Genomic DNA, 24227 nt, shown 5'->3' with positions numbered 1-24227 from the left:
AAAATGGGAAAAGATCTTAGTGTAAGTTCTCAAAGAAAATACATACCCTGCAGCTATCTCTACCTATGTGACGTTGGTTGTGAAAAAGGACTAACTCTTGGTCTCTTTTCCTGCAGACTGGTGTTTGCGAAACTAAAGCTCTTAATGATAGCCATAGAATACAAGTCGGAAAAACGAGAAAGCAGGTATGTCCAATGGCTACAAATTTTGAAGTTCTGGAATGCACTGTCAATAATTTTGCCTGCTTTTTTTTCAGAATGAACATAGCTATTCTTATACTTTTGAAACATTTCAGAGTATAATTAGCATGCCATCACATTACACCATTTCATATAGCGCTGAAAGGCTTTTATTTCTGCCCTATTCTTCTTCCCTAAAATTAATTCGTCAGAATGTTTAGTAGAAGGTGGGGGGACAGTGATACGTATGTCTCATATCCAGAAGTGCAATTAATTTTTACTTAAACAAAACCTTAAAATGTTTTTGTTCATAGTCTATCAGTTTTAATTGGAGGTCCAACTTATTTTACTGAAAATGGAAAAGTGGAAAACAGATGTGATATCAAAACTCATTATGGCCATGTGTATTCTCAAAGTAATAAGTTTGGAAGAACCAATTTAGTTAGGATACAGGATAAACAGACACATAGGATAAACATAGTATTTATATAGTATCTGTTCTGACAAAACTTGCATATTTGAATAACATCATGAAACTGGAAAAGATTAATTTAGCCTTGAAATTACCAACTGGCTGACTCCTTTCCTCAACCCAAAAGAAGAAAATTCATTATTATTAGTACAGATTCACAGACAGGAAAAGAAGTGTTTCTTGCAGTTTTTTTGTACAAAAATTCATAAAAATCCAAGTGAACATTGGAGTCAATCTTCTATCAACTTGTCCATCAGTGCTTTACACAACATTCATTTTTGTATGACAAAAATATTATAAATGTGCTCTGCAACATATGGAGGGGCATATAATAAAAATATGACAATACTGACTCTGAGCTGAATTTTATTTTCCTCTGTCAAAAATTATATTCTGTACTACTGCAGTAAATCTGGAATGATACATATTAGTTCATCTTATTTTTGGCCACTAACTGCCTAAAACTTTTGAGGGCAATTGTTTCTCCTCACAGGAGAACCAATTCTGTCATTTGAGCTCATGCCACAATTTCTGAGGTTCTGAAAGTTTATTTTAATGTTTATTATTAAATGTTGTCATTTTTCTTTACTGAAAATATCTATAAAACCTATGTGGGGCATTTGAAATGGAAAATGCAATGTTACAACTGTTTATAAGAGTATTTCCATGCCCTATAGTTGGTTTTGCTTGATTCTTTCCTATGTTATAAAGTGATATTTGAAGTGGTGTATGTGCTATTGGATATTATTTTTGTCCACACTACACTGATTAAGAAATCCTTTTTTTTTAATGTTTCCAGTTCCCATGGGCTCTTAAAATACTTTTCCCTTGAATGATCTCATTCTGCATTAGCTAATGTAAAGCAAATGATTTATTATTATTTTGTCTCTGAACAGTTTAATCTCTTCCTAGAAAAAATAAAAATACGATAATAACAGCAGTGGAACTATTTACTAGATTTTGTATTTCCAGTATTAGAAAATGTTTGGTTTCTGTTGGTTCTCCTAAGAATTATTGCCCAACTTTAGGTTGTCATTACTTCAGTTGTCATTTAGTTACATTAGTACTTAACATGTTACAGTCTTTTTCAGTAATAACAGATAATTCATGGTTTCCGTATCATTCTTTGCACTAACTTCAGTGGGAGTTGGATTGAGTTCTTAATCACAAGGTGATGCAGAGGATCCCACAAAAAGTAACACAATGTGATACAATCATATATTCCTCCTTAAAACCATGCAGGTAACAGTTCACAAATTACTTTGGTAGAAAAAAAGAGCCTAAAAATTGCAGGAAACAATACTAACAAAGGGATGTTAACAGCTGGATTTTGTGAATACCTATGTAACAAGAGGAGAACATGTAAGCTAGATATTCACATTTTCTTATAACCCTGATCCACAGTAATATCTGCTGACTTTATTAACCAGTGATAATTTTGTAGTCACTGTTTGGTGAATCAGAGAGCTGCCTGCAGCATATCTTTACTGTTCTACTTGTTCCTGTGCTCTTCAACCCAAATATGTTAAGTACATATTTGTGGTTTTCTGAGCTGGAGCCTTTTCATCTAACCAGAAAGCTAATGGAACAAAACTTCAGTTTCTCACTTCTTAGGTATACTTGCATTTCATTGCATCTTATTAAATGAGAAGATGGGGAATTAAGATAAAAATTATAATAACATGGTTTACAACTGCAAGCTGTCTTTGAACAGGATAAATTTGTCATTTGCCAATTATGTTTGTAGTTGTTGGCTTTGGAAATATTTTATTCTACTTCATATCTTAAGTTCTTAATTGGTAATTCTTCATAAAGGTGAAAGGGGAACTGATTACGGTACCCTTTTACCTTTCACTCTTTATGAGAGTGACCAACAGTAGATACATGCTGATTTATTTTATGATTATAGTTTAGATCATGTTTTGTAAAACTATTGAGTGGTTTTACATAGTTTACAATTTAGAGCAACAATGATAAATATAAATAAAAATTCAGAATGTTATCTAGGTGGCACCCTTTTATTAAGAGCTAGTATTTCCTGCCATAGCTGAGACAGGTCTAGGACCAGTATTTTCAGGAGCAGAGGAAATTTTCAAAGCATTCTTTCTGCCTAAGGGATGAGAAGATCTTACTCCCACCAGTTTAATTTTATTACTAGTCATAATAGAATATCTATATAAGTAAATTATATATCTGATTTTTTACTTACACAGGGATTTTCCTTTTAAGATTAATTTAATCTACCTTCATCACTTTGCACTGAGAGCTAAAGCAGTGCGAAGTGAATTCAGAAGTGTGTGCAGCTCTCAAAAGTGGTAATGTGAGGGCATTCTAGATTTCCTAATCCCCTCTTTAAATTTTCACCTCAGTGTTAAGGATAAATCCTAGTACCATTTTAAGTCAATGGCAGAATTTTCACTGACTTTGTTAATGTCTTCATTACATGTAGAATGGCATGAATACTCATTTACTTATGCACTTTTTTTCCCCAGGCAGTCTCCTAGATGCCAGTTTTCTAAAGCTTTCTGATTTACAGCCAAATTCTGTTAACTCTACCATAGGGAATTTGAGATCAATAGTAATTATAAATCATCAGAACTCTATCTAAGCTAATATTAATGTACAAGTTAGCAGTAGCTGAGCTTCCTGCTTGCAGTTGGATTTTTTTTCTCCTTTTTTCCTGACTCCTAATAAAGCTGCACAAAACACTAAGCACACCTTGCTAACAAGTTTTGACAGTATTAGATTGTTAATTATAAACAATTTATGATTTTTACAAGATTGCTTAAAAGCAGAATTTGAAAGTTTTCAAGCCTAAATATAGGTAATATAGTCATAGGTATGATAATACAAACTCATTTTCAAATAATGGGTAAAGTATCTATAGTATGTTTATCTTTTTAGGCAACTGTTTCTCATCAAGGTATCTTAAAGATTAATTAAAATAGCCATGATTAGATTTTTTTTTTTACGTTTACATTTATATATTTAATAACTTTTAAATTACTGCTCAGTTATCAAAGAAACCTCTGAGTTTACAAAACGTGATCGAATTTAGTGGGTTTCTGACCAGCCACTAAGGTCTGCACTTTAGTAGTTCCAGGTCACAATGTGAGTTAGCCATTGCTTCATCTCTGATTAGTATCTGGGAATATTATAATCAGTTATTAAGCACAGGAAGCACTTCTTAAATAATTTTTTGTGTCCCTGATGCAAGCCAAATACTTTAGCTTAAAAAAGTGGTCTGTCTTAGTTCATTTGTAGAGAGGTTTTGTTTCTTCTGTAGAAAAAATGCTAAAGGAACATGGAGAACATCAACCTGAAAATGTCCCAGCAGAGCTTGCTGAATAGATAGCAAAAAATATCAGTTCAAAATGCAGACATTCATATGCCTCATCTGAAATCCCTTTTAGAGATATTTTTGCCTTCTTTTTCCCCCCTGTATTTTTTTCTTTTTTCCACATGAGTAAGCAAGAAGGAAAGCCTAACCAGGATTCTTCCCTCCTGCACCTCGTGTTTACTCCTCTTGTTAAATTTTCTCTTTGTCTATCCATATATTTGTTCTCATTCTCAGCAGAAAAACCTTTGAGCCTTGAAGACTTTTAAATAAAGGGTTTTTTTGCTTTTGCTTTGGTGTCAGTTGATTTCTTATCAAAGTGTTTGATTTGCAATTTTTTTCTTGTCGTTTGCAGAAGCCGAAAGCGGTATGCCCTCTTCGTTACCTTTCCTTCCAACCTCAATCCTACCTCCACTCCTTCTAACTTCAGGACTAATTCCTTGCCAAGAACACAGGAAGATAACATCTTTGTCTATCTTTCTCTGTATATACACACACATATATACATATATATATATTCATCTGTCTATGTGTGTGTGTATATATATATATGTGTGTATATTTATATATGAGCCCCCAATCTCAAAGAGGAGAGAGAATAGCATTTTGTCTCTCCATTGGTTCTTGTGACTCGTGCACTAACTTCTTTGCAGGAAGTACAAAATAAAACAGTATAAGTTTTTTAGGCTTTTTTTTTTTTCCCCCTTGTGGAGTCATTGGTGTATCAGATTGTTGCATTTGAAAAGCAGACTTTACTGTTAACGTCTCCCCTCCTCTTTTTTTCATTTGTACTGTATCGTGATGATGTATATTTCGTCTTTACCAGCCCTTGTGCTGCCATATTGTCTCCATATTCACACCTTCATTGATGTCCTTCTTTCCCCAGAGTCTTCTTTCAAAACACATCTTGCAATACAGTAGTTCATGTTCTCTTGTAGTCTCACCTTCCATTAACAACCAAATACCTGATTCTTTGCATTGCTGGTCCTGTTTTGAGCCCAGTTATTCATAATACAGTACTCATTAAAGCTATTGTACTTATTGTACACTTCACTAAGTGAAAGTGCCATGGATACTTTATACTATATGTCACATTCATTTTAATTACATTTATTAAGCTCATTTATGAAGATGTTACCGAATGTATTTGTTTCTCAGTTTTGGTTTTTCTTTGGGGTGGCATATTTTGCATTTTCTTTTGGTATACCATGCTGTGAGCCCCTCTCTAGTCTACATTCTATCTTGCTGCTATTGGTTTGGATGAAGTAAATAAGGCATGCTCTTCCATATCCTCTCCTCTCCTCATCTCTCTTCCCCCTCCCAGCTTTGTTTTTCTAATTGCTTATGGCAATCTGTCTGACTGTAAGTGGTGCTCTTTGGAGACCCATTCTTATTGTCCAGGCATTTCAATTTCCTTCTTCATCTTACTCTACTTTCCATGGAAAGTTTCCATGGAAACTTTACTTTCCATGTCTGTTCTGTTGCGTGTGTTGTATGTGTTATATTTATTTAATTTTTAGTCTTATTCTCCTGTGGTTTCTGAGTAGATGTGTGAAAAGAGAGGTGGCTTCCTGTCAGTTTGGCATTATTGGCTTGATCCAACTGCAGAGAAGTTACTGCAACACTTAGCATCTTCAAGGATCTGCAGTTGTTGCACCTCTACTTCGCTTCTTGCTTTTAAATATATATTATCTTGTGGCGAAGGCATGTTAAAGCTGGCATGATGAGCAATATGAAGAAGTGTTGTACCAAAAGAAGTTGCTTGCTCCCAGAATAAAGTATATTGTGCTGCTTCATTGTACTGATAATCAATCACTTCTGGAACCAGAAGGAATAATTTAATTATTTTAAGGTGTATTGAATTCACCAGCACCATTGAACTAGTTTGGACTATGCCCCAATAAAATACCTCATGCACCTCCTGTAGACCATGACTTAGTAGTTGCTATTATAAAGAACTTAACTCCTGGGAGCAACCTTTTATATGCTTGTAGTAATTAAGCTTTAATATACTGTAGCATGTAAAGTGCACTGTGTCTTTTGCCTTGTATTCTTTTTAGTGTCTTACTGGATTTTTCTGTGTAGAGCAATATGGATCTGAATTGGTGTCAATGATAGAGCCCAGAAGAAAGAAGCAATACTTATGAGTTACAATCAGTGTGAAGCTGGTATGCACACAACTCCCACCGTGGGATTTGTGCACCTACCCTCACACTCCACTTCAAAACATACCCTGAAATGAAAAATATTGTCTTAAACTGATTTTGTAATTCTAATTCTATAGTTGTGTGAATGACATGGTACATTTTAAAAAGCCATTATGCTAATAGTGGTGCATTTCATCTGGGCATGGCATGAAACAATCAAGAAAAATAGCTGGTTTTATTTAAAAATGTGGTAGCTGTAGTCAGTAATACCACATAGTCTTGTTTTAGATAATGTATTAATAGTACTTAAACAATATTATATCTTCCTGATTACTAGATGATATTGCTACTGTTTCAGTTGCATGGGGAATGGTACAGTACATCTACCACAAGGTTTAAAACAGAGTTGTTACAGCTTTTGTCATTTGTTTAGTCAAAATTTTGCTGTTTGTGTTTCATTTAATTCAACAATTGATCTTTTCTTTTTTTAGACAAGGATGATAGCAGTTACAAGGGTAGCCATAACTCTGAAAAAAAAAAAAGGGAGTGTTACTGAATCAGACAAGTTTCCTTGATGCAGGGATGAACTGTTCAGTTGGTCGCTGATAATGGGATTCATCTCACCTAACTTTATCATCTAAACGTTAGATGTCTAATCTCCTTTTAGTTATCCAGACTTAGTCCATAATTGCAAGGGAAGAGAGAGACAGTTCTTGAAAGCAGCTTCCATTCTAAGACAGATGAGATGAACCCCACCTTTAGTGCTGTCTAAAATATAACCTTGAAAGTAAGAACAAACAAGAATAGTACATAACTGAGACTGCTGACAAGGAAAATTCTTAAAAGAACTCTTCCAGTGTATGTGTCTACTGATTGACCTTATCTATATCTTCCAGTTTTTAGTCTTCATACAGTGCTGCTACAATGTTGTTACCCTTGCCTATTTTCTGTGCTGTACTTGCTGGGCATCTCCACATGCCTTTGTCAGCTCAGTTTTAAGACTTTTACTGCACCTCTTCCATCTTAATAAGAAACCTCATTTTTTCTCAGAGAAGACTGACAGTTATACAAATCTGAGAGTCACCTACTGTATAAATGCTATGTCTAGATTAAGAGTCCAAAGTTATGTCCATTTACAACTTCAGCAGTAGTGGAAGCCTACTCAGTTTCAAGCTGTGCAAAGCAAATTGTGGAGCCATGCCACTTACCAAGTGGCCTACCAAATAAATACATACAGTGTAATGATGGTTCAGACTCTAAAGCTGATTGGTGGTTTTTTCCGTGTGTTTCACATAGAAGATAGATTAATATTATAGAAAGCTACAGGAAATATTTTTCATCTCCTACTGAAATTTTTGTATACTGAAAATTTGTTAGAAGTAATGTTTTATATATTCTAATAACATGAAAAGATATCGGCCATCAAACTTTCTAATGCTGTTTCAACCCAAGAAACATAATTTGAGTCCAACATGTATGATATTTGAAAGCAGGAGACAAATAAAAATCACCCAACAGCAGAAATGAGTAAAAAATAAATCGTTGGGGGGAATTAGTCCTGCCCCAAAGTGTCAGTTCACAAATTGTCCTACAGTTCAAACCTCCAACTAGCAGGTTCTCCATCAAATATCTTTAAGTTCAGCAGAACGTGGAAGACCTGCAATTAGTAATCAAAACCTTAGCTCATTTTTAATGCTTTAAGGGAAGACATAATATGGTATTCTTTATCTAGGTCACAATAGTGTTGTATTGTGCAGCCAATCATCCATGCACTACCAAAAAGGTATTGAGCAATGCTCATGTTCTGGGGTAGTTTCAGGTAAATAAGAATGGATGAACAGATATTTACATGTATCTGTATTTTACTGAAGGTAGCATGTATACTTAAAACATCAGAAAGATATAATCCAACAAGTAAATTGATCAAAATTAACACACAGTCAGAGTTACTAACAGATACCTATTCTCCACTGACATATGAAAAAGTCATCATTTTAACTTTTCATTGAACTGTCTATGTAAAGAGATCCATAAGCGTTCATCTAGAATTTTTCTGACCACATGTGAATTTTTCATTTTTTGTAAACTGTGCATCTCAAATGTGCACTAATTCCCATTTGTGCTTCACCTGCTTATATTTCAGTCAGTCTGGGAACTCAGTTTCAACTGTATAGATGCTATTGTTCCTGATTCTTTCCTGCGCTTTAAGTGTTCCATGTCAGGTTGGATGGGGCTTTGAGCAATCTGTTCTAGTGAAAAATATCCCTCACCATGACAGAGGGGTTGGAACTAGATGATCTTTAAAGGTCCCTTCCAACCCAAACCATTCTATGATTCATTCTATGATTCCTGAGAGTACAACTGAATTCAAGGGTGATTGCTACATTTTCGATGTGTGACATTTTCATTGCTCTTAGATGTGTGATCTTGCATCTAGTCACCAAGTGAATCTTGTTTAGCAAATGGACTAAATTTTGCTAGACGTCAGATTCAGATAAGTGTAAAGTAGAGGTTTCCAAACTGCATATGCTGTTCCATAAGTGGCTTACAAATTGTTGTATTATCATAGAGTAATGGAATTGGTTTCTCCTAAGTTCATGCTGGTGAAGTACATTAAATGCCTGTTAAACACATTACATCATATTTAATTTACACATATTCGATTTACATGGCTGTAATTGCCGTGTGTTCTAAATGTTCGTGTGTGAAGGAGCAAGCAAGTCAAAAGATAATCTTTTTTGCAGTGACATGTGACCCCTTTCAAGAAAAGCTTTGTCCTGAGGAATGTATTTCTGGAACTGGAATTGTTAAGGAAATTATGACTAAAAGTTTTTTGAGCTTGCTATTACTTGATTAGTGTCTGAGGTAACCTAAACTAGAAATGTTATAGAATTATAAAATTTTATCAAGATCTTAAAAGCTTTTAAAGTATTTGGCATTTCTTGCTTGATTTCATGAGCTCATTTAGGAGACAAAAAAATCAAATTATATTTTATGATAAAAACATATATTTGGAAAAATCAGGGATGTCATTTTCAACAGCATTTTTTCCAATGCGTGACACAGAATGCATATGGATTAGCTATATATATTGCTATTAAACATAATGAGTTTCTGTCTTTTTTTTTCCCTTTTCCTACATCTTTCTATATCTGCAAAACTCCCCAGCCTTGGAGATACATAAATATGAGACATTAGCTGAAGCTTTCTCTCTTAAAACTCCAATTTACTTTGCCATGTACTTATCTTCTCAACTGTGGGGTTATATATATATGCATATTTTTGTGAGATACTTAAACAGATACATGCATCTCTAAATAGCTGATGGATGCATTCTTCTTGGTATGCTCATAAGCCTGTTTTATTTTTCTCTGTCCTCTTTGTTCCCTATATTCTATTCTTTTAATTCAAAACATTTCCCTTGCTGTACATAACAGAGTGAATGCTTATCAAAGCATAACTTTAGCTAATGACACTACAGGTCTCGTAAGAAATAATTCAATTGCTGCTTTAATAAGCAGTATATTTAATAAATCCATATAGACTCAGTAGAAATTGCTCATGATTTTGCTCTGGTTAAATATCAGTGTGTATATAAACCCAAAGCTTCATGAGCCTTTGCTGTAACTCTTTGCCAATAGCAGGGATGGGGCAAATTAATTTTTATTCCCAACAGAAGAATTTGCTGCTGGGCTCGTACTGCATTAACTGCGATCACATCTTTATTTTGTGGCTATAAATACGTTGTATTTGTGAAAATAAGTTTATGTGGATGAAGTATAAGATCTGACAAAAATAAAGTCTATAGACTGACCCATCTGAATTGATTTCATGTGCCTCAGAAAACCTTGAGATACAAAATCATGCTCACAATACATTACATCCTAAATGAAGCCAATTACTTCTGATGTAAGAATATGTTCACTGCCTCTTAAAAGAACTGCTTCATTTGCTTATTACTTTGTCAAATTTTAAGTTCTGTGAGGGGCAGTGAACATTTACATATCAAGTGGTTACCTCCGCTTGTGGAGTTTGGGTTGTTGAGCTTTTGGTAGGATTTTTTACTGTTTGGGTATGGTTTATCTATCTCCAAGAATGGGATGAGGAGGAGAAAAAAAAAAAAAAAAGGTGGGTCTATGTAAAGAAATGTGTTCATCTGTTTTCACTGAAAAGCTGTAATACTTTTGTGATTAAGGGCAAAGAATGAAATAAGGGCAAAAAAAGTATTTTTCTGACAGAGCAGTACCCATTTGTACCTAAGAAAAATAGCCAACCCTAACCATATTACAAGTCTTCATATATTTTAGAAGGAACAATATAGTAGAAATAAATGAGACTAGCATCTGTAGAAGATTTTTGAGTATAACAGCTAAATTCTCAGCATAATGGCAGATTAAGGACTAGCAGACAAAGAAGAGGAAAGGTGAAGACTGAAACACAGATGCAGTTATGGACATGATAGAAAGTTTTGCAGAAAGACTTTGAAGACTTAGTGGCAGAAAGATTCTCTCCTGGTTCTCGAGAAGTGACTTATCTAGGCTCACATAGTCTCGCAGGCTTAAGATAGGCCGTTCTCAACTTTTTCCTGTGAGTGTACTGGTAGAGTGTATGTCTCATCTCCCTTAGTGATGGCCTGTTAAGGTATCTCTGTAACAGCTAGCAAATGCTCTGTTGGCTTAAGTGACAAAAGTTTGTGCAGGGAATCTAAATTTCACAACCTGTTTGTAACTTGAGTGACTGGTTTCATATGAAGAAATTCTTGTGGGGTTGTTTGCTTTTTTCCCCTGTCTGTTTTATTCCATTTTAAAACCTATGAAATCGCATTTTAAAACTGCATTAGGTAAATGTTTTGGTTGCAAGCGCAACCATTAAGCCCAATACACAAACAAAAGAAATACCAGATGTGAAGTTTAGCTGTGCAACTTTAAATCATCCCATTTATCTGCGTGCATAATGTAGGTGTTATTTACACCATCACATCTCATTTTTTGCAATACTACTGAAGTGTGCTGTGGAGATGAACCTGCTTTCTGTGGTGATGACTTCCATTTTCTGTAGTTCTCCTCTCCTTTTTGTTGCAAAGCTTGAAACTGAATAAAGGAAAAGGAAGGATATCTGGGTAAATGCTTACTTTGAGATTTCATTTCTGTTCCAGCCTCTGCCACAGAATATCTGTGTGAGAATGAGCTAATAATTTAAACCAAAGCTTTTACAGATGACCTCCAATTAAGTGTTTATTATTTTGGGAACCAGAGGCTGGGCTTTTGGAAATACTGAGCATTCTTACTTACAGCAAAAGTCCCTAGAAGGTGTATATGGAGCTATGCAATGCTAAATACAAAAATTGGCCTGCAGGCATCCCAAATTAATAGCCACTATATCTAATAGTGACTTAATCTCTCATCTGTAAAATGGGATAATACTATATCTTCATTCTTCTTGTAAAATAAATTATGTATTTGTGAATCTTTTGCATGCTATAGTGATGAACACTGCAGAAAAACACATAAGAAAAATACGATGCTGACTTTAAAGAAAGATAAACTACATAAAACCATGCCTGGAGTAATGGCAGTAAAACACCACTGAATGAAGTTCCAGATTGTGAGAAAAAAGTAGTTTGTGGCTATTAAATTAAGAATTGTATCGTAACATCTACATAATGGGGGCTGAATTATGGCTGCATGACCAACCTTTTAGTTCTTAACTCATGAGCGCGTTATTTTGCAGCCTCCGTATTCTTTTGATAGGGCCTTGTGGGCATGTGTAATCACACAAAAAAATGTACTCATTATAAAGCTTTCAGGTATATTTTTTGTCACGCTAATTTATTACTAATGTATAGATAATAAATAACATCTAGAATAAGAGATCTGCTGAGACCCATTTTCCCTCCTAACAATAACATGAAAGATTTTTGGCCTTCAAATTTTAGTAATGTATATCTGTTCAGAAATGTGCTTTATTTATTTTTGTATATACGTACTTCCCCAAAATCAATTTTTGCTAAATCTGCAAGCGTTTAAATTGCTGGTAGTCTTTATTTACTGTAAAATGCATATATGTGCCGTTACTACATTTTGACTTACAAAGGCTAAGCGTTAATAAAAGACAAAAAAGAGAGAACTTTTGACAAGCTTTATTAAGTTTTAGCAAGTCAAAAGCTTAGTTGTATTACACATTAATAACACTTATTGGAGAATATATTTACATCTATATCTGTATATTCATATTTAGCTTGGTACTTTGCAAAATGCCTTACCTAAAATCTAGTGTTAAATTATTATGAAAATAAAAAAGATATTTCGTAGAGAGACATGGAGTACTTCACTTCTTGATAGCAGTTTATAATTTCCTTCATCAAATTTAGCTGAGGCTATTCTGTCAGTGTGGTCGGGTTATTTTTGTTCTTCCATGGCTGTGTAGCAGTGTTTTAAAAATTTTCTATTCATTTTATGTTTTTTCAGCTGTCATGACTGGTTGTCTTGTACCATTCCCCTTGAGTGTATGTGTGTATTTATTATTTTAAACAATAACATTATATGTCCAGATAGGGGTCCCATTAACATTCTGTTTCACTAGAAATTGGCAAAAAATTGCACCAAAGGGTTTAGCTTCGTAAATAATATTTTGTATTATTATTGAGTGGTGGTTGCTGGTTCTTGCCTTTTCACCATATTGTGAATTTTTCACCACTTTGCATGGCAGAGCAAGAAAGCTGAAATGCTCAGCTTCACACATCATGTTTCTGAGAGGCTTTTTTATTTTGTATAGTCTATATTTAATGCAAAAACATAAGAAAACAGACGTAAACACTTAAATGATGTGATTATAGGTGGAGTCATGTGACTATCTCAACCTTAAGTTTTTGTAAAGAGCATGTGAAACTGTTATTTGATTGGAAATTTCAAGGAAGAATGGCTTAAAATTTCCTTGCAGCCTTTCCTAACTAGTGGGTCCCCTATAACAGAACCAAATAAAGCTATTTTGGAACATTCAGTTAAAAGTAATTTAAACTTATGGTTTTGTTGTTTTTGTTCTTGTTTCACTGAGCAGTATATTAATCAATCCTGGAAACCATGTCAAGATTCAAGAAGGTACTTTAGGATTCTTCATTGCAAGTGATGCCAAAGAAGTAAAAAGGTAATTCATACATTTTTATCTTTAAATTTAAACATACAGTATTTAATTTCCATTTTTTCTTTACATGTAAACACTTCACCTAATTTTTGTTATTATCTGTTTAAAGATTCTCAGGGGGAATTGAGTTGGTACTCTAGTGAACCAACCATGTGTGCATGCCATTTTCTTAACATCAAGGAAATGAAATAATTTTCCAGCAGATGTGAAAAGAAATGAAGAGGCTTTTTTTCTGAGTCCTACTAGAAAATGTAAAATATTTTAATCTGATTTCTCTATAATTAATTTGTCTCAGTGGAATTACTTTGAGAGAGCACAGGGATTACAGTTTTGTCCAAGTTTCAGGTTTAGAGTAGTTCTTATTTACATAGACTGTAGCAAATATTTGATGTGAGCAAGCTACTGTATTCATTCAGTAATTACATTAGCAGAATAATATTTATGTTCTTGTCATTTTTCTTTACTGGAACTACATACTCTATGGCCTCATAATAATAAATCAAAGTACAACAGTGCGGTATATCCCAGCCATTGTAGACGACTTCACAGGTTCGTTGTACTTGGCTGTATTAGATATGGGTTGAATGAAAAGGTGGTTTATGGTATTGTGTTTAGAACCAAACGTATGTACTCTTGTTTGTTAGGATTATAATATGCTTGGAAGGAATAAAAAAGCAATGTGAGAAAATAATTTATAAAAGAAATAACTATTCATTGTCTGTAAGATTTAAAAAAAAAAGGAATATTTGCAGCTGAGTGCTTCCTCATAGTTTGTATTTTTGTTGTAAGTCGTGCTATCAAGAATCTGATTTTTACTTGATGTTCTCCTTGAGTTAGATATTTTAACTAAATCATATACTTAGAATGATAAAATATTCAAATTATAACCTTTACTAAGTCCTAAACTTTTTATGATTAAATTACAGTGACAATAGTATTTAAGCAATGCATGTTTGCCACGAATATTTAAAGGAAGTCAAAACATCAGAACAGTAAAATCACTGAGAACTTGAATTCTATTTTCATTGAAAGAGCTAAGATAGTTTTTGGCTAGGTGAAGCATACAGAACAGCAGAGCAGTGCTCCTGTCCTCTCATATTTCTAGCACCATCTTTGGAGTGTTTGCATCCAGCACTGCCTCAGGTATGCTGCCTTTCAGCATATAGTTCTTTTCCTCTCTGGTGCTTTTCTCCAGTTGAACATACAGAACTGTCTTCACATTCCTTTACTGAGATGCTAGCTTTTTTTCATTTATAAGGCATTTTACACTCTCCTATGAAATTATTTCAGACTGTAAGTAAAAATTACCTGGCATAGCATTTTTAACAGGGAGAAGCTGACTGTTATTAATGTGTTTAGAGGAATGTTACACATCATTCATATAGCATGTTTTATCTAATAGCGAGCTGAAACAAAATTCCCAATTCTGCCTTGCTTTTTGCAGAAGGCTTTGTTTAGAAACATGCTGCCTCCCTTACCACATTTCTTAGCTGTTCTGTGCAAAGCAAATGATTATCAGATGTGTTTCAACTAACAAAGCCAATTATGTAAAGTGTTGATTTCACCCTTTTGAGCTATGAATCAGAGTCAGAAAAACGTTCTAAAATTGAGGTCTTTTGGAGGGGAAAAAAGGATTTTTTAATAAAGCAAAATTAAACATGTTATATACCTGAAATTCAAATTAAATTATGCTGGTTTTGTGTTACATGCTAATGGAGAAATTTCAGTTCTTTCAAGCTAAAGCTATTCATATTTATCAAATATATATTCCACAATGAAATACAACATGCAATGTTCAATTACTTTTCTTGCTAGAATTACTTTTGCATTTTTAGAACAATAGTTTCACATTAGAAGCAATTACGCCTAGAAACAATTACGCCTAGGTAAATAGCTTCATGTAAAATGTTGAGTGTTTAAATATAATACAAGCTATATGAATTGCATCTTTATTATTCTTTATTCATTTACATGTTAGTACTAACATCAGAAATCCACATGCTTCAAATCCACTTAATTCAGCCCAATTATATTGAAGGATAATTTTATTACAGCAATCACTTCAGGCGTTTGCTCTTGACTTTGCACATAGGATTGAAGGTACTATTTAGGACATTTGTCCTGCAGTGGACTTCAGAAACGTGATCTGTAGAAATGACCTATGTCCAATTTGTGTTACGAAGTTTTGTGACAGAATATTTGTGATAGTGGATTCTTGTTCAATACAGGGACTTATGGCAGGATTGGGGAGAAATTGTAATAATTGGAGGCAGTTTTCTCCTCCTTGCTTATGTCTTGACATCAGCTCAAGGTTTGAAAAATATTTTATTCTCATTTCCTTGGAAGCAGTTTTTCTTTTTGGTGGAAGGTGAATATTTTGAAGACCAGAAACTTTCTGCATCAAAGTGTACAAATGCTCAGAGAAGGCTTTTTCATTTTACATTTTGCTTCTTGGAAATAGTAAGACATTTTCACAGTCTGAAAGAGTAATCTTCCTGGAAGTTTCTTAGAGAAATTAAGTCTGCTACATTTAGGACTTACATCTTCCATCAGTAGCTTGCATGCTATCTTGATTTTAGAAATGTTAATAACATTCAGTGAGGTCTAACTGCAAATTTAAATTTGTATTCTCTGGTCCATATCTCATATGCTAGACCTGCTACCTTTCTCCTGATGGGCCACTTAACTACCAGGGCCATTATTCAGAGGTGTAAAATAACTTAGATAAATTAGTAACTATTTGAAGTAGGTATCTAGTTCATATTTCTGAACATTAACTTTAATATAGTTCCACCTGTGGTAGACACTGTCTAATTAATCTAAAAAGAATTAGTAACGATCATCATAGCTGAACTGCCAAAGGCTATGTTTATTCACAGGCCGTGTGTTAATATTGTTTATTTTTCTTTTTATATTTTGGACTGTAGATTGTTCTGTTCCAGTGACCTCCCTACTGTTGTAGCAATCCAACCACCCAGTACTGTCGGCAAAATCCACGGGTGGTTGCAAAGTGGCAGCTTTGGTTCTTACTGCCAATTTGTATTGAGAAGTATGCAGTGAGAGGGTTGGGAAGATAGGCATAGAGCTGACATATCCTGGATACGGATAAGTACAGGGAAATTTCAGCAGGTTAAAAAGTATGTTTAATTTGTTATGCCATCACAAATCCTGGTAAACTGTAACTGTCCAGCTAGAGGCCAGCTGCGTGATCCTCATGAAATGTGGCACAGCAGCCTTGCATGACATGTTGAATTGACAGGCATGATTAAACTCTCCTGTGGGCAGTCTGATGCATATTTATTAAATTGGAATCTTGTTTTAATCTTATATACAGTCAAGTGTTTAGCCTTTCTCACTTCCTTAGTTCTCCTTGTGCTTCACCTAGTGGTGAGCCATTTGATACAAGAGTAGAAGTTCATAAGCAAAAATATTAAATGGAAACCTAGATGGTTCATCTTGTTAATTGCATATTTTTGTTTGAAATTTTGGATTTTGTCTGTTCAAAACCAAAATGGTTCTGCTTTATTCACATATGAAGGACAAAAAAATAGTCTAAATCATGATTATTTCAGTTATTTCATTTATATGTTCCTTTAGGAACTTATTTTGAGTGGATTTTCCCTTTCTGGTTTTGTTTTGTTTTGTTTTTTTTGTAAATAGGATATCTGATGTTACTGTCACATTAATCTCATTGCAATCTCTCATTGCATCCAAAATGAAGTCCTACTTGTGACCAGGCTGAAAAATTGGCCCAGGGTGCTAGACAGTCTTTAAAAAAAAAGGAAATCTGGTGTATCCGATGAGAACAGAGAATTCATTAGGTATATATTTTTGTGACAAAATTAATTGGATGCTCTTTTTTTAAGATGAAAGACAAACGAACTGATATTTGTGTCATAATTATCATCCCTTCTCCCAATTACTTTTCAAATAAAAGTATATTAAAAGAAACACTAATTTGGAGTCTTATGTTTGAAATTAATGGTCTTGCACCAAATATTTCCTACTTTAAATGTCTAAACCTTTTCAAAGATTAAAGGAAATTAGTGCTGGCATGTTTCATTAATTTGGCACTGCAACAAGAGGAAATGTGGGACTGATTTAATTTATATGGATTAAGAAATGTGTCAGTTTTTCCGTTCTGTCTCTCTAGGGCATTTTTTTACTGCAAGGCCTGTCATGATGACATCACGGATCCCAAAAGGATAAAAAAATGTGGCTGCAAACGGCGTAAGTAATATTTCTATCACTCCCTTCCTCTCCTTTTCATGAGCTGTTCAGCCTTGAAGAATATCTGTACATGTGTTTACATGTTTTACACAGTGGCACAGAAAAGCTAAGAAATAAATGCACAGCAACATAGTAAGTGCCATTTGCATTTCTGAAGTCCATATATTTTTATTATATTTCACACCACTCACACCTGTTTCTTCATTAAATAGTCCATTACGGTCCAAAGCTAACAAAACCTGAAGAATTAAATCAAGGTAGATCTAATTGTGGAGGTTTCTGAGTTAAGAATGAGCTAACAGTGAAGTTCTGCCTCATTCATACCAGTAATTTCAACAGTTATCTGTAAAGAACTTTTGTCTATCTTGCTGAACATGATTCTGTAAAAGAAGAAACTAAGGAATAATATTCCATCATATAACTGTCAAAATAAATTATTATTGAAATAAACAATCAGTTTATTTTAATCAGGAAGGGATTGTCTGGAAGAAATTAAATATTAGTGCCTTTTACATATAACCTTTTAGAAGATTCCATAGCTGTAATGCTAATATTTGGTTTAGTTAAATTCTTAGGTCTGCTCTTTAAATTGTTTGGAAAATTTTGCATGAAGAAATAATTCAGTTTTGAAATTGAGATCAGACTTTGCATCTGTATTTTTATAAATATACAGAAATTAGCATTTTATCTATATATACTTTGGCAGGACTTTTTGCAGGAACTGTCAGAACCACATTTTGGCCAAAGATGTGTTTAACCCATGCGTATTTGTAATACAGTTATCAAAAGGATTTAGGGATCCATTTCTCAATGGATATCTGAATATTTATGTGCATTCCATGGCATTCTGCCATGAAGAAGATCATTCAGTTCAAAAGTACTGATTAGGTAAATTGAAAGATCTCAGAACAGTTTGATCACGTCTATTTTACCATTACTTTTTAAAGGGAAAAAACTCTCTTACTTATAGAGCCAGTCATAGTGTTATCACTGCACTGTCTTAGAGGATGGAAGAAAGCCTAAACTGGACATTCTCTGCCTTTAAGGGGGGCCTGAAATTGACGAATTCTTGAAGAGGATTTTAAAAAGAAAAAATATGTCACTGGAGTTTTTAAAGAAACTCCTCTCCCCCCAAAGAACAGGAGTATGGAACGAAGTAGTATAATTGAGAGAAAGCAGCTGAAACACTGACAGAAAATGGTATTTATCCTCCCAGTAGCCACAAGGAGAGCAAAGCACATGGAAAGCATGCCTGATGTGGAAGGAAAGTATGCGTTGCCTAACATATTGGAAAAAAATTGTTCAAGAACAGTTTATCCATGCGAGAATGTGACCTTTGAACTGCTGCCAAAGCCAATGAGGCTGCTGAGTAAGTTCTGGTAAAGCCAGTTACAGATACCTCAGGGTGCCTGTAACTCTCAAACCCAATCTTTTTTCCAAATTACCCAACAGTTAAAGAGAAATATGTTACCTGTTTAATTTTATCTGATTCTGTCAAAAAAAGACCTATTTTATTTGTAGTTTCTTCTCTACTCCTCCTTCACATAGCGTATGCTTTTTACACGTGTGCTGATTAAAAAAAAAATTCCCAAAGATTTGTCATTTTAATGTGAGATCTAAACTTTTCTTTGAAATCTGTTAGAAGATAGGAATCAGGAATTCATAGTATAAAGGGCAAGAGCCCTTTATTATACATTAATGAGAATCGATGTAACCTCCTCAGTACTAGGAAACCAGGGAGAAAACAGTGTCCTGTGACCCAGCCAACACAATGGATATATTACCAGCAGTAGGGCCATGGAGAGGTGAGAGTGACAATTTCTGTGTAGCACTAGGAAGTGTTCCAAACGGCATGGTCACACGTATCAGTCCAATAAATGAAAGGGTGTTGGACAGATGAAGAAACAAAATGATGGAGTTAGTGAGGCAGAAGGAGGCGGCTGTCAGAGCTGCTGCAGTGAGCACTGAACACTAAGGAGGGAATCCTCTGAGTCAGGTGAAAAAGAAAAAAAAATGGTCAGTGAGAGTAAAATCTTAAATTTCCCTTTCATTGTCTCCCCTCTCCTTCTCCCCCCATCTGCCGTCTCCCCTCTCCTTTCCTACATACACACACATATGGTCACAGATACCATGATAGCTGACAGCTCTCAGGACAGCTGAGAACAGCTTCCACTTAGGAGCATGCTCACAACTATTAGGAATAATACAATTGCTTTGCTTTTAAAGTTCTGTCAATCAGCAAGACATTTAAATGAAAAATTTCAACAGTAATTAGTGATTTTTGGTGTCTCAAATTTCGATGACAATCTTGAGATCCCTTTTATGGGACCTGAGGTTTTTTTTTAAAGGTAAGTCTTTAGTGCAGTCTATTTTTCACATAAAATATGTTAGCTTTAGCTTTCAAATCACTAATCACTTTTGAAAAATCTTAACTGTTATCCATCTGTAAGCTACACAAATCATTGGTCTTAAAAATGCAGTCTAACCAAAACAAAGCATAAATTAAGAAAACTCTTTCCCTATTGAATTAGGAAACTGTCAACTGATCTTTCAACAGCTAATATGTCAATTTGATTTTCAAAGACACTGCAAATAGTTACACATGTGTATATGTGGTCCTATATGATAAATATATATTTTAATTAGCAAGTAACATAGCAATTAGAGACAGCTGAATGCGGAAAATGTGTAAGATGAAATGAAAGGTTGTATGTAAAAATATTGACACATTCAGGTGAATTAAATGTGAAAGAATATCTTTACATGGAAAACTTATGGTGGCATTAATTAATGCAGCTTCCCGTGACACTTGAAAACCACATTCTTTAATAATGCATCTGAGGTTGCACATCAATTTAGATACTGTCTGAACATTAGCTTGTGGTATTGTTGGGGTCTAAACGTGAGTCTGACCTACATAGCCATTTCTCCAAACCTGTTAGGCCTAATATTAATAATTCAGGGCAGATCAGTACGTTTCCACAAGGCCAGGGATAATTAAAGTAACCTTGCTTTCCTTTTGCAGTTTCTTTGCCATCCCTTTCTCCTTACCCATCCCTCTCCCTGAATAACATATGAATGCTGATGTCACATTGTCCAGAGAAATGCTTGTGTGGAAATTTTATTCACAGATTGTTAATATTTTTTTTAATGTTTTCAATCTCTTTCCTATTCCATTTAACTGTAGTTTTTGCAGCAAGGGGCCAAATACATGTATATATTTATATAAAATGCAGCCATATTGGGATGAAATCTCTAAACTGGATGACGTACTCCTCCTGTTTCTTTCATTTTGTGCAACAGCTATGGTCTAATTCTCTATATATTTTTTCCAGTGACAATGCTTGCTGTGAATGGTGGGGGTTGAACCCCAGAGGGGACATATCATGTGTACATTGATGTGTTTGAAGGAATTTCTTGTAATCTATGACAATTGACAAACTTTTGATTTATTTTTCCTCTTGCTGCCTTGGAACACGGCCCCTACTATATTTTAACTGCACACTGATAGTGATCTATTGTGAGTAAAAATGGGTTCCCTGTAGCCCAGAGTGCGGTCCAACCTGTCTTTCTCTAGCAGAGAGTATTTTTGTTCAGTATTTTGGTTCTTTTCTTTATTTATGTTGCATGTAGCAGTGACGTCATACCCACAAGTTTCTCATCGTTTACACCCATGGAGATTAGGGTGACGTTGAAGAAAATACAGCAGTTTTTCCCTCTTCCACCTTTTTGCCCCTTTTTTTCCGCAACCTTATTTTTTTATCCCTATTTGAAAATGAGATCTTGGCAATAGTATTTCCTTGAAATGATTCTAGAGATATCTCATGAATTTTTAGGGATATTGGTTAGGCTGGGCTAATTACCACTATAGCACTGTTTGCCTGGTTAAGTGCAATTCATTGTCAGACCTCTGTTCAATTTTTTTGTACTTTGTCTTTTCCATTGCATAGCTGACACAGAGAGCAACACAGCAGTCTTTTACTGTCTTTATCTAACTCCTTTCTCCCCATCGGCAAAAAAAAAAGGAGATGGGGGCAAAGCCAGACAATGAATTAGATGTGTGGCTAACTTCTAATGTATAAGCCTACAGATATCTTCAACAGGAAACAAGCTACAGTGATTATTTTCCCCAGCTTGCTTGTTTTGAAATTAATTACATGAGTAGAGCCACACTGACTTTTCAGGACCTAAGCTGTAAAGTTTTACATTATTATTATATATAGAATATGAACTTTATAGACCACTTCATGTCAATCTAAGTCATACCACTTTAAAGCGTACAGAATCTATGAAGGCTCTCGTCAGGCACTTCTAGTGTGTACAGTCGTGATAATTTAAATAAACACAGCATTTGGGACATGGAAAGAATTTGCTGCTTCGAAATACAAGCACTGCAAAGAAATGTACTGGTTATAGGACAGTGTTGGGATTACATGGGCTTGTTCTTTCAAACAGCAAGAGGGATCAAATATTTCATAGCTGCAGTGAGGCATTACTGTACCAGATTGAGGCTGCTAACCATACTGTATAACTGCAGCTATTCTAAATAAGTGAGGCTATGAGACTTTTTCAACATTTCACTGGATATTCTCAATTTATTGTGTGATAACACTTCAGGTCTTAATCAGGATTGAGATTTTTTTTTTTCCCCTCTCAGCTGTACATGCCATAGGATCTTGCAAAGAATCAAGGAAAAGTTGACCCTCCTGGAGTTGCATGATAAAGTGCTAGCCATCTTGGAATTGTGATGGCCTTCATTATGATTATAATTACTTACTATTTATCTTATTGTGGTGCCTGCAAACGACACTAAAGGATTGAGATCCTGTTGTGGTAGAAAGCATTCAAACAGAGAACAGAAGTTTCTCCAAAGATCTATTTTCAGCCAATTGAATCACACAGTAGAAAGATGGGGCAGCACAGAAAAGCAGATTGTGAAATGGGTCAGTATGATAAGAATCAATACTAAATAATAATCCAGAAAGAAACTAATTTCTATGGATAAAATTATGAATCCTATTGACTTTGAGACAAAATACTGGAAGTAATTTGGATTTATTTGAAGCAATGTATTTATTGAAAATATGTTTCTATGTTGAGGCCTTTTTGGACCAGAGAAATTAGTTTAAATAGTAATAAATGAACAAATAAAAGAGCTCTTCATGCTAAGAGAGTATTTAAAAAGAAAAGGTCACATAGCTTTGACTTGTTTTTTTCCATTTCCCCAATAGCTTCAGTTTGTTCAGAAATGCAGTTAGCTTTGAGAGTACACTGGCTGAGAGTCTTCTTTAAGGTAATGAAGGAAAGGTCATGATCAGATTTGAAAATTAAAATGAATTGGTCTATAAATGTGCCGTTACTTCAAAACCCGTGAGTAATTCCTATAGCTACTAAAATAGGTCAAAACGTCCACTCAGGTCACCTGCTGTTTCTACAGTTTTGACAAAGAACAGCACTGTATGAATTACAGCAAACAGCTAACAAATTGCCTTTGATTGCAAAAATTGCAAGATAGTGAACAAGCTGACTTGGTGGTCTTGAAGTTGTTCTGTAAAAATTAAATAACGGAGAGATAGCTTTGCTTGTTGTGTTAAGAGAAAATAAATTCTCACAAACAGGTTAAGATATGCTGCTGTATTTTTCAGGAAACTGAAACTGTGCTGGGGGAAGTCCTTTCAGTATTTCAGTCTCATGATGCTAACCAGCATTGCTAAAAGGCGATCAAATCAGTCTGGTCGTCCTTTAATGCTGCTGTTATTTTACTCATAGTGTGGATCATGAGAACGTGATGAATTGAAATGACACTGTATGCATTTCAATTCTTAAGTGTAGTGGGACCTTTTTTTACCCTTTGCTGGTCAAGAAACCTCCAGTTCATCATCTTCTTAACCAGCTGTTATCTCACAGAGATCCACTAGATGTCCTCGTAGATCTACTTTTTGTTACCCTTGCGGTCACAAGGAAAACTGCTATAGCGATGGGTGGAATACGAGGATTGGGTAGACTGTATAGTTTAAAAAAAAAAACCACAAACCACAGCAAAGATGAAGGGATACTTTGTTCTGCATGCTTTAAAAAAAAAGAGCTGTTTCTTGACATCTTAGGTAGAGAATAATCTGCAGTTTCCTTTGCTTATTTTTGCAGCTGGAAATATTTCCCATTACTGTTTGTGAACTCTAAGTAACACCTCAGATCCAAACAATCCAGAAATTTTGACTGGACTTTTTGAGTTTTTATGATCAGAAAGCAAGGTACTGCTAGAAGCTTAGACATCTAAGGCACATTCCTTCCTTATTAGAATGGAAGGCTATTGCCTTCTGAGAAAAATTGCAGCAAAAAAAGTTTTAAAAAATATTTAGTTACTTTATAAATAATTGACAGAAATTTTGCTTTCCTTTTGCTCTTAAGAAATCAGAAAACGACTAGTTCATATATGCCTTGTTTTGTCAGTAAATTAAGTAGTCTGATTTCCATGTCCATGATAACTTCCCCTGCTATTTTTACTAATTCATTTTACAAATGCTGTGGGATTGTCATCATAATAAGTAGAAGGATCTGTTCTTCCTTTTTGTCCATTTATTATTCAATTGAAAATAGGGAAGTAATTTCCTTTATGTCCCAACTTACATTTTCACTAGTTGCAAGTAGCAGTTCTATTCAACATCCATAACATTTCTATGAATAGAAATGAGTTGATTCTTATGCAGGTGCTACAGGTGTCA

The 24227-nt window shown here is 34.6% G+C and overlaps 1 protein-coding gene across 12 annotated transcripts in view; it reads left to right on the top strand.

Annotated features, from left to right (window-relative positions):
- The window catches only part of KCNMA1 (potassium calcium-activated channel subfamily M alpha 1), a 520079-nt gene that overhangs the window by 396904 nt on the left and 98948 nt on the right, over nucleotides 1–24227 (top strand). For 4 of the 12 annotated variants that reach the window (XM_050898974.1, XM_050898973.1, XM_050898966.1 and 1 more), the window contains 4 exons: nucleotides 117–185; nucleotides 4344–4355; nucleotides 13192–13278; nucleotides 17429–17505. In XM_050898974.1, coding sequence (XP_050754931.1) covers nucleotides 117–185; nucleotides 4344–4355; nucleotides 13192–13278; nucleotides 17429–17505 — 245 coding nt within the window. Of the gene's footprint in view, nucleotides 1–116; nucleotides 186–4343; nucleotides 4356–13191; nucleotides 13279–17428; nucleotides 17506–21016; nucleotides 21026–24227 lie in introns of all 12 variants that reach the window. The other 8 variants (XM_050898968.1, XM_050898969.1, XM_050898967.1 and 5 more) reach the window with 3 other exon arrangements.

This window comes from Gymnogyps californianus, chromosome 6 (genome assembly GCF_018139145.2).
Source record: "Gymnogyps californianus isolate 813 chromosome 6, ASM1813914v2, whole genome shotgun sequence".
NCBI classification, from domain to species: domain Eukaryota; kingdom Metazoa; phylum Chordata; class Aves; order Accipitriformes; family Cathartidae; genus Gymnogyps; species Gymnogyps californianus.
Note: the sequence above shows the minus strand (reverse complement) of the source record. Positions and strands in the feature narration are given on the sequence as shown.